The sequence below is a fragment of the Sardina pilchardus genome, chromosome 2 (genome assembly GCF_963854185.1).
Source record: "Sardina pilchardus chromosome 2, fSarPil1.1, whole genome shotgun sequence".
NCBI classification, from domain to species: Eukaryota; Metazoa; Chordata; class Actinopteri; order Clupeiformes; family Clupeidae; genus Sardina; species Sardina pilchardus.
The window spans coordinates 23,838,784-23,850,249 of record NC_084995.1 but is presented as its reverse complement, the minus strand read 5'-3'; the positions used below and the strand labels follow the sequence as shown (position 1 = coordinate 23,850,249).

General features: G+C 38.1%; 1 protein-coding gene across 3 annotated transcripts; it reads right to left on the bottom strand.

Moving 5' to 3' along the window:
- Positions 1-429: 429 nt before the first annotated feature.
- LOC134067300 (uncharacterized) lies at positions 430-7,995 on the bottom strand. 3 transcript variants are annotated; one of them, XM_062522489.1, is made up of 10 exons: positions 7,855-7,995; positions 7,059-7,196; positions 6,743-6,813; positions 5,373-6,444; positions 4,622-4,717; positions 3,661-3,798; positions 3,239-3,388; positions 1,307-1,447; positions 1,068-1,150; positions 430-612 (listed from the first exon to the last, which is right to left on the bottom strand). In XM_062522489.1, the coding sequence occupies exons 5-10, from the start codon at positions 4,689-4,691 to the stop codon at positions 520-522; spliced, it is 675 nt and encodes a 224-aa protein (XP_062378473.1). In that variant the 5' UTR covers positions 4,692-4,717; positions 5,373-6,444; positions 6,743-6,813; positions 7,059-7,196; positions 7,855-7,995; the 3' UTR covers positions 430-519. The 3 variants fall into 3 exon arrangements, with proteins under 3 accessions (XP_062378473.1, XP_062378494.1, XP_062378482.1); XM_062522510.1 differs by having other exon boundaries at positions 7,059-7,219; positions 7,855-7,868; XM_062522498.1 differs by lacking the exon at positions 7,059-7,196.
- Positions 7,996-11,466: the final 3,471 nt, after the last annotated feature.

Below are 11,466 nucleotides of genomic sequence, written 5' to 3'. Positions count from 1 at the left end.
TGATGTTGCATTCCGGTTTATGTAAACTTGCCTTGGTCTGGCCCTATCAATTATTTGGCAGCCTACTATGTCATAAAGTTCAGAAAATAGTGAAATCTATAGGCTGTTCATTTCTTATGTTAGTATTACAGCCGCTTGTCTTCAATTTTCCAGTTCAATTCGTATTATGATGCTTTCTGTCTAACTTAACATTTTATGCAGCCTACCTTTATAGATTGTCACGCAGAAGCTCGTTGCTACCACCTAGTGAGTAATGTGGGCCTGTGATAGTCCAGCAATCTTATCACAATTCCTTTGGCAACATGACTTTGTATTAATTTAATTCCACATAAATAGGCCTTGTAGGGCTATAGCGTTTAGTCTACATCAGTGGAATACTGTAGATCTTTATTAAAGTAGTATAAGACAAAACAGCTTGCTGCACTGATATGTTATGATATATAAATATATTTTATATTGGTTAAAAAAGGCTGCGCCTTTCAGTCTTTTCCGACCCTGAATGTTTATAACAGGCATCCCTTAAGAATCATCTGTGATCGCCTTGAGTTTCAGAATCCGTACGGCGCACTCCCCACACTGCTCTTTAAATGTGTTCTCCAGAGAAAGGACCAGCTGTGGAGAGAGAAAATGTCATGATGTAAATACATCCAGCTATTACTCTAATATGAATAGCAGTCTTTACTCTATGTGACCTATACTGTAGATACTAATCCTGTATACACTAACAGTGATTCTCCATTTAATATTCTTTGTCACTGACTCATTTTCTTTTATTATTTGGATGAGGAAGAAGGCCACATCAGATAGCCTGGACTCATTACCCTGCTTATTTCTGCTAATGACATCAAGCAATACATACATGCATGGTCTTCATATTTTTTTTTTTAATCATGTTTCATATTTGTGTACTTGTAGATAGAGACTTTGGCGTGAGCCTCTTTTTTAATTTATATAATCTAATATGCAGTTTAATGTATATTTCATTTTAAAATGTATGGTAGTCTCATTTGTATTATGAAGCATATCTGAGTGGAGGGATGCACTGATAAGCGTGGCCTGTAACTCACTCTCTGCAAGGCCTCCTGTACGGTCTCGTCTTCCGAGCGTGGGTGCAGGTAGCCTCTCACTTTCATGAGGACTCTGGTGGGATCTAAGGGAGGGAGTTCAGTGGAGATGGATGTGTAAAATCAGGTTCTGAGATTTTCTTGTAATATTATAGTTCACACTTGAACATTACGGCAGCAATTACAAAACCACATTGCTCAAATGAGTCAAATTTGTAAGCCACTGTACTTCTCTCTGTTACCTTCTTGCTTCTGTTCCTCAGCCGTTTCACTGTTTGAGCTGGATGATGGTGACTTACTGCTGGTAAGTGGAGACGTTGTTGAGGTGCTGTCTTTAGTTGTGAGTGCAGGAGTGGCTAGCTGTTCAGTGGTTATAGTGTTCTCTGCAGGGACAAGTATAGTTTTAAGTGAAACTGTGTGCATAAATGATTGTACAAAGAATGATTTTATAAACTACAACAATTTCTGTTTCCATATATTAGGTCCAGGGTATACTTCAAGCCTAAACTGTCACACACTAACAGATTAATAATTTGCAGAATTTGAGTGCCTTCAGATGATGTTTTGAAAGTAGTAAAAATAGTAATGAGGAATAGTGATGATTAGATAATATCCTAAACAAATTGAAGATTCCTAATGAAACTCTCCCAGACATTCCCAATTATGTAGAAGTGCATATATTGTATTCTTACGAGAGGAATTACAAGTCTGATTGTTGTCGCAGTTTTTCCTCGATTATGGCAAAAATAATTTTCACAATTATTTTGTTCAATATTGATATCATGATTCTTAAACACAATTACTCACTGAATTTGGAACTTTCAAAATGTTTTTTTTTTTAAGCGAATGGTAAATATAATCCAAAGGAAAAAACATACATGCAAAAAGATAATGTACACGGCAGCTTAAGATAAAAGAGGAGCACTGTTATGAAACTGAATGTAGCAAAAATACAGTACAATTCAGTACAATACAGTTCTTTAACCAATCATATCTGCATCCCTAAAAAGAAAAAGTGAGAAGAGACCTTACACACACCACATTGCTGCAGTGTTAAGAAAACATGGATTATTTTGTGGTTTCAGCCGCCATTACTTATCACTTTAAACAATTCTAGAAGACTGGTTTCACAGGGAAAGAACATTAAGTGAAATCCTTTAAGGCGCATGTAAAGCACAGCTATTTTGAAGATGCCCCGTCATGAAATGTAATCAGCTCTTAGCCCTTAGCAATGAGTCCCAGGCTATGAGTGGTCTGCTTGAATGAATATCAGAGACAATCTAAACTAAGATTGTACAGGGGGCTTTGTTAATTCCAGTGATATGCAGTGATTGGGTGTTCGGTGTCTCTTTAAAAATATATATTGTGAAAGAATCATTTAAAAAACGTAGGCAGATTTTTATAGACAATGTCCCAAAGATTGTACAGGGGACTTTGCTAATTCCAGCTACCTTTTTGCTTCTGCGTAGTAGTCGAGGGCTTCTGAGTCGTTTTACTATTTGATCTAGATGATGGTGGCTGACTGCTGGTTAGTGGGGAAGTTGTTGAGGTGCTGTCTTTAGTTGACTGTATGGCTTTTTTAGTATTGTTGCATGGTAGAGCAAAACTGAAAACTATGAATTAACAGAAGTTGTATATATAGCAGACTGGTTTCACAGTGAAAGAACATTAACTGAAATCTTTTAAGATACATCATTTTCCTCTTCATATTTCTTTAGAAAGGTGGGAGCCACCTGGATTCCACCATAATATCATATACCTACTGTGCATTTGTATTATTTCTATATAATGATGATGAATGGGATGTTGAAGTGATACACAAATATGGAGTCTTAGGCCCTTATCTTAGACCCAGCACATCGTGGTGACAAGTTTTCTCACTAAGATTGCACACCTCTGGGTGTGTCAGTGAAAAAATAGGTGGTCAGGGATATCGTCAAAACATTTTAATATCACTGAACATAATAATGGCACTGACCAAGAAAAACCTTGTCTAAAGAAACCACATGTAAAAAAGTCACATGGCAAGCACATATTTTTCGATGGCGCCCTGCCACGAAATGTAAGCAGCCCTGAGTCCCAGGCAATGACTCCATCAGCTTGGATGAATATCCTTTGGATTTCAGAGACAACATCACTAAGATAGTTCAATGGACTTTGCTAATTCCAGTTACCTGTCTGCTTCTGCGTAGTAGTCAAGGGCTCCTGAGTCGTTACACTCTTTGAACTGGATGTTGGTGACTGACTGCTGCTAATTGTTGTTGAGGTGCTGTCTTCAGTTGTGAGTGCAAAGGTGGTTGGCTGTTCAGTGGTTGAATTTATTGCTGCAGAGACAGTAACGTTTTTAAGTGAAACTGTGTACATGAATAATATATTATACAAAATACAAATAAGAATGATATAATAAACAACAACAATTTCTGGTTCCACATTATACTTATAAGTTGTCAATTAATAATTAGCAGAATTTGAGTACCTTAGTAATGATGAACAGTGATGATTAGATTATAGGCCTATGTTAATATGATAAAAAGATTCCTCATGGAACTGTCACAGACATTCCCACAATATATTGAAGTGCATATTGTATTCTTACAAGAGGAATTACAAGTCTGATTGTAGTCTGAACAGCAGTCTGTGGCAGTGAGGCAGTACACGTCACAATAGCAGCCATTACGGTAGCAGGAGTCGTCACGGCCCGGGCAGCAGAGCAATGTTGGGAAGAAGCAGCTCGCTAAAAAAAGGAAAGAAAAGAAAACTGTAGGAAAATTGCAGCTTCAATATAGCAGATTTCATAATTATTGGAAGCATAATCACAAATAATCAATTATTTTGAAAATTATAGTTCCTTAACCAATCATAACCAAGAAGAGATTTCACTGTTGTGGAAATGCCAGATACACACACCACATTGCTCAGTAACATGGATGGATTATTTTGTAGTGGTTTCAGCCTCCATTACTGACCACCTTAAACAATTCTAGCAGACTGGTTTCACAGTGAAAGGACTTAACTGAAATCCTTTAAGGCGCATGTAAAGCATAACTATTTTGCTTGTGAAGTTTTAGGGCCCCATCTTACACCTGACCCATAGTGGTGCCAAGCAAGATAGTTGCTTGAGAAGAACCCTTTTGACCCATGTATGTGTCATTTGGCGTCTTTTCGTCAAAATAGGGCTCTTAATGATTAGCTTATTTTCAGAGACAACCACAATTTGATTAGCATAGCCTATATACAGTATTATTATTGCACTTATATAAAGTATTTTAGCATAGAAATTGTGCACTCACTCTCTAGACATACAGCACGTTATGATTCAGAACAATGAAGTGGAAAAGTACTGCAAAGTACAGCATATAGCTTTACTGGCAGAAGACAAAATGATAAGTAACATTTAGACAAGATTTCAGCAATTATTTTACCAAACCACGTTTCTCCATGCAACTACTGTACACGTACAGTATGTGTTTCTCAGTCAACGTAAGGTGATTATTAACTAGTTGTAACTAGTAACATGCCATGCTCAGCAGCAGCAGCAGCTGTTGTCTGGTGTTTACCTGTGCTCTCTGATGCTGTTTGCAGAATGGCCAGCAGAAGAGCAGCGGCATACGCAGAGCAGATCATCATTCTTATGCGGTGAGAGAGGTGAGATGCTATGCAGAGGAACAGATGAGGAAGTCACTTCCAGTCATACTAACCAGGATTTATTTTTGGATAACGGTTTCTAACTTCTCATCTGATTTGTTGACACTATACTGGGTGTTTTCAGGAAACAATTTTTTGGCTTTAATAAACATTTTGACAGTTTAATACAATAACTGTAATAAGACATGGATATCATGCTCCTGGACCATGATTAATACACATCGGCCAAGTACGCAGTATATAGTGATATTAGTTTTGAAGTACACTGTAACACTGGTGCAAAAAGGCACAATTCTTTGGTTAAACATGTTGACAGTTTAAAATAATAACAAGGACATAATGTGATGTTGTGTGTCAGGACCATAATCGTTACACATCAGCCAAGTCAACAGACAAAGTCACTAAAGTGAGATAGTTTTGAAATACAGAGCACATACTACAATGGAGTAAGAATGATCCAACACACTTTACATTACATTTGATTTGGCTGATGCTTTTTAACCCAAAGCCAACTACTCAACATATTATAATAACTGTTGGAATGTTGGATTTCGCCCAACTGATATCAAATAGATTTTTGTTATACTGCTCTGTTTGTCGTAGATCTAAAATACAAATTTTGTAATATTCTAGATTCTGTTGCTACAAAAGTTCAGTATTTACCTGCTCTTTCCTGTGCCTTTTCCAAAACGACTGTTTATCAAAGTGAACGATGATGAACCCGTCAGTGTACTTAGGGAAAGTGAGATGCTATGTGGTGGTGAGTGATAAGATACTATCACGTCATGCACGCCTCATTTCCTCATTTCAGCTATTTGTTGTAAATCAGGTTTGAAGAGGTTTATAATGATTTGTGCTCTTGGACAACATCAATGTGATTTTAGCATAATAATAAAGAGTGCAGACCATATATTACAAACAGAAGAGCTCAAGGAACCTGCTCAAAATTCCACACACATACAGACACATACATGCATGCTAGATATGGCCTCATATGACTCTGACCAGAAGTACAGAGTAGGCTATATACTCATCATCAAACAGGTTATTTATAGGTTACTATCATAGTGCCTATAGGTGGTTTAGGATTCAGTTTAGCTTTTTCACAGTGTTGTAACTTTGCACAATTAACTTCCCCTGAAGTGTATGCTGCTCTCTAGTGGTGAAACAGTAGTAATGCCATCTTTATGTGCTGTTAAGAAATGGTATAAATTCAAATCTCAAGATAGACAGACAATGAATCGGTTATTCAGTGTTAATTTTTTGGGGGGTTATAGTGGGTGATTTGAAATTCTATTTTCAGTTTGTTGATTGCTTTTTCCATATTGACATCACAAGTGATAAACCAGTAGGCCTACATAGGTCCACTTATTGTGACTGTTTAGAAATCTAACCCTCATATAGTCTGGGCTGTGCAGTCCCTACACATTTCACATGTTCTTTAGTTTAGAAGAAGGATCAACTGGATAGACAAGTTGTTGCCATCTCCACTGCTTCCCATTCAAACCTGTCTTAAGATTAGGCTGACCATGGTCTATGTCAGTTCATCAATTGTGTTACAAGGAAATTACTGAATAAATGGAATTAGTAATATAGAGAATAAGTGACGGAAAAGTCGCTCAGTCTTCTGTTGAGTGTCCATCGCTCAAGGGTCCTTCATGATTGATTTGTTCAGAATCCGTACTGTACAGTTACTGCAGAACTCCTTCAGTTTGTTCTCTAGAAGAAGGTCCAGCTGTGGGGAGAGAATGTGTCATGATGAAATCCCCTCAGTGCATTAACAATGAATTTTACCCAAATGGTTCTGACAAAGAGGTGGTACCCTATCTCACCTATAACACTATATACAAAATGTACAGACTGTTACTACAATACATACCATTAATAAAATGTTCTTGTAATATTAATGCTATCATGCTGTAGACTGACAGCATTATTGTAACATTTAAAGCAATGCAGTCTTTATGTATACTTTTTAGAATTGTAATGACTTTTAAGCATTTTTTGGTGAATACACAAGACATGTAACTCACTTGCTGCAAGGCCTCCTCTCCTGTGTGTGTGTGCAGGTAGCCTCTCACTTCCACGATGACTCTGGTAGGATCTAAGGGAGGTGTTTTAATGGAAATGTGAGTCAGGTTCTGTGATTTCCTGAAACTGATCAAAGTGGAGGCTATGGTAGCCTACATCTAGACCTACTGTATGTTTAGTCAGTCATAGAGTGAAATAACTTTGCCGAATTTGAGTACCTTAGTAATGATGAACAGTGATGATTAGATAATATGTTAATATGATAAAAAGATTCCTAGACATTCCCACAATATATTGAAGTGCATATTGTATTCTTACAGGAGGAATTACAAGTCTGATTGTAGTCTGAACAGCAGTCTTTGGCAGTGAGGCAGTACACGTCACAATAGCAGACATTACGGTGGCATGAGTCGTCACGGCTCGGACAGCAGAGCAATGTTGGGAAGAAGCAGCTCGCTAAAAAAAGGAAAGTCACTCTGCTTGAGTGACATGTAAAAACAGTGGTGATATAGCCACAGTGCCTACAGGTAATATGATTGGATATTTCTGAGGGATACTCATAATGCTTCAATACTCATAATGCATTGAAGTGAATATTTTATTCTTGTCGATATTGTAGATTGTAGTCTAAACAACAGTCTATGAAAGAGAGGCAAAACTCATTACAAAAGCAGCCATTATGGTTGCATGAGTTGTTTAGGCCCAGATAGCAGAGCAAAGTTGGGGAGGAGCAACTCGCTAAAACAAGGAAAGGAAAGAAAACTGTTGAAAAAGTGCAGCAAGTAGAAAAACTGAGAAAAAACTGTCATGGAAATGCCCATACACGCACAACCATAATCAAATTAGCATACAGTGTGTTTGCACTTATACTGTACATCAAGTAAGTGCACTGTTTTCTACACATGTTGCGGTTCAGAGCAATGAAGGGGAAAAATACTGCAAAAAGAGGCAGCAATTATTTTCTCAACTATGTTTCTCCATGCAGCTATGAACTGTCTGAGCTGAACCGAATTGTTTGAACTCTTTTCTCAGTCGAAGTAAGATGCTTTTCCCCTTCTTGCTAGAATAGTAAACATAACATGCTCAGCAGCAGCAGCTGTTGTCTGGTGTTTACCTGTGATGCTCTCTGATGCTGTTTGCAGAATGGCCAGCAGTAGAGGAGCAGCGTACGCAGAGCAGATCATCATTCCTTACGGTGAGAGACCTGAGATGCTACTGTATGCAGAGCAAAGCCAATCACTCTTCCAGCAATGCTAACCAGAAAGAGCAATGCACTTCCTGGTTAATCATTTATAACTTCTCATCTGATTTATTGACATTACTGGGTGTTTTCAGGAAATATATATTTTTCCCAAGTCCCCTACTGGATGATATTGTTTTAATGTTTTTTTTTTTTTTTTTTTTTTTTAAAGTTTGGTATGATATCATGTTTTGGGACCATGATCATTACACATTGGACAAGTCAAAAGACAAAGTCACTGGTAAAGTGACATTAGTTTTGAAATACAGAGCAAATGATGCTACTACTCCACAGAAATAGCAATGATCAACACAGCAGTGTTCTCAGGAGAAGTGAGATGTTATGTGAAGATGAGTGATATCACTGTTCTCAGCAGTGATATAGTAAAAAACCCTATCTTCTTTATTTCAGTCATTCTTATCTTATGGTCAAGCACTCCTCATTGTTGCCAAATGACTCCACTGCTCCTCACCCAACACTGTTTCTTGTTTCAAAATCATAGTCTACATTCATAAGTAACTGTGTTAACTAAACAAGGAACTGAAGATAACAGAAATGAATAACCCCAGGGTTTGATTTCTGCCATGTCGCTTTGGTTCACAATGTCTAAATATTGATGTTGGTGCTTTCATAAGTGTGTCTTATTGAAGAGCTGAGATTGTTACTGCAGTACCATCCTCAATGTTCCTCGAGGAAGAGATACATGAATCATAGGAGTGGATTGTGTGTGGAGAGAATCACATTGATATAGACAGGGCTATTTAGACCTGTTTTAAGAGTGTTGAAATTACAGTCATTTGCACTAGATATTGTGTACAGTTACATCTTGTGTAACTGTAAATGTTTTTTGCCTGAACAGAAAAGGGAAATGGTAAATGTTAATGCATTCTCAAGTCAGTTGTTTTTCTTGAAGTTCCACCGGTGTTCTACATTATCACATATTATCCGGCTATTTGCAAACACAAGTTAATTCATGTTATATGGTCTGAACAGAAAAGGCTTTGCCAAAAAGGTATAGTGATGGGTTACTGCAAGGTGGTTTTGGGTTTTTCACCCTCAACAGCGTTGTAACTTTGTTGTGCTGCACCCTAGTGGTGAAACAGTAGTAATGGCATCACATTACTCTTCCTTCTGGGCCCTAGACGCAAATATGTTGATTGGCTAGAATTGTCCGTGGCTTCATCCTTCACACATGTGCTATGCCTGTGGGGTGCAGTCCACATGTCCTTGTGTTCTTTATAAAAAAAGGAACAACAAGTTGATTGACAGTAGACAAGTTGCTGCCAAATGTCTCCACTGCTCCGCACCAAACACTTACTGTAATCTTATTGTAAGATTAACTGAAACACAAGGAAAGGAAGATAACAGAAATGAATAGAAAGAATAGCCAAAGTGAAAAGGGAAAGGCCACACAGGAGCAGGAGTGTAAAGGCTGTGTCTTTCAATCTCCTAAGACTCCATTGAATGTCCATCCATCACTCAAGGATCCTTCATGATCACTTTGTTCAGAATCTCTACTGCACAGTTACTGCAGCAGAGCTCCTTCAGTTTCTTCTTTAAAAGAAAGTTCAGCTGTGTAGAGAGAAAGTGTCACAACAAATGAAAACCCCTCAGTGCATAAACATTTAGCAATACAAATATTATCGTAATTTTGCAGCACATTTTTGCATTAGGACATACCGACTTTGACCCTATTTTTAATGGGATGTTTGGATGAATAAGCATGGCATATAACTTACTTGCGGTAAGGCCGCCTCACCCCTGTTTGTGGTCAGGTTGCCTCTCACTTGCATGATGACTCTGGAGGGATCTAAGGGAGGCATTTCAGTGGTAATGGATGTGTGAGTCTGGTTCTGTGTTTTTCTGAAGCTAATCAAAGTGAAAGCTATGGTACAGTACATTGCACTAGACCTATTCATAGTCAATCATTGACTAAACTAGCTTGTACTGGTTGTAAAACAATGGTAAAGAATTCCTAATATGATTAAATATTTCTGAGGGATGGCAATTCCCATAATGGATTGAAGTGGTTATTATATTCTTACGAAGTGAACTACAAGTCTGATTGTAGTCAGAACAGCAGTCTCCGAAAGAGAGGCAGATCTCATCACAAAAGCAGCCGGTTCTGTAGCATGAGTTGTTTTGGCCCAGACAGCAGAGTGGTGTTGGGGAGGAGCAGTTCCCTAATGATGGAGAGGATAGGAAAAGAGGAGAGGAAAAGAAAACCTTTGACTGCAGGAGTATTATGCAGACATTTGTCAGACAGCATTTTAACCACATGGCTGAACCCTCAGAAAAATCCTGTGAAATAGTGATCACAATGCCCATGCACACCCCAGATTGCTCACTGTTAAGAAAACATGAATGATTTTATGGTGGTCACCGCCTCCTTTAAGCACACTGATTATAGCTGTGAAGTCATTTCATTATGGAAACAGCCAGGTGAAATATAAATATTCTGTGCCTCTAGGGGAGAATACCTGAAAATGGAGGTGGAATTACTGGTGGTGTAGAGGAGGGTAAGACTGTTGATGAATCCTGTGTTGTCCTGGTTGCTGTGGATGTGGATGGACTGAGCTCTGTAGATTGTGACGTTGAAGGGGAAGTTTGAGGTGGTGCTGTGATGAGTGCTGCAAAGAAAGGTAATCTTTAAAACTCACTTTTGTGAAAGATTTTGTCTTTCACCACTGTTTTCCTATCTGGGATTTGTAGGTAAGAACAGAATCTACCTGAGCAAGTGCTTCCAATGTAGAAAACAAGCAAAAACAAATAGCACACACATCAGATATGTGCATTTGACAAACGCATCATATGTCAGATTTCAAAATGTCATGAGGCGTGGACCGCCGGTGCTCGCTCGGCCCGCCATTGCCGCTTGCAGCTACTTTATCGACTGCTTACAAAGAAACATACTCTTAAAACCCACTTTTCACAAAGATTCTGGCTCTCACCAAATTTTTCTTATCTGGGTAACTTTGCACCAGTAACTTCCCCTGGGGTGTGTGCTACGTTCTAGTAATGGCATCTGTGTGTTATGTTTGGTGTAAATTCAAATCTCAAGATAGACAGAAAATTAATCAGTTATTTAGTGCTCCTTTTTTCAGGGTATAATGGATAATTCATCCGTTTGTTGATTACTTTTTCCATATTAACATCACAAGTGATCCTTGAAGGTAGCCTATACTGAAATCCTTTAAGGTAGCCTTTAATTTCCTCTTTATATTGCTTAACAAGTGCCTTGTGTGAATATGTGGGAACTACCTGGATTCCACCATAACATAGCCTACTGTACGTCCCCATTACTGTAATCATGTTGCATGGGATGTAGAGATTTACATCACATATACACATTCTGATTTTTAAAAACTTTTTTCAGAGGCATTAATCAAATTAGCATTTATATTTGCATGTATATAAGTGCACGTGTTTTCCATACATCATGTTCAGGTCAATGGAGTGGAAAAGTACTGCAAAATAAGTTACAAC

What these genes read in the sequence shown, in the direction of transcription:
- LOC134067300 (XM_062522489.1), bottom strand. Translation starts at nt 4,691, where the DNA reads ATGATGATCTGCTCTGCGTATGCCGCTGCTCTTCTGCTGGCCATTCTG. An exon ending in TCAGACTTGTAATTCCTCTT is followed by an intron (nt 3,389 to 3,660) that starts GTAAGAATACAA and finishes CTGTCTCTGCAG; the next exon opens with CAATAAATTCAACCACTGAA. An exon ending in TACAGGAGGCCTTGCAGAGA is followed by an intron (nt 613 to 1,067) that starts GTGAGTTACAGG and finishes CTCTCTCCACAG; the next exon opens with CTGGTCCTTTCTCTGGAGAA.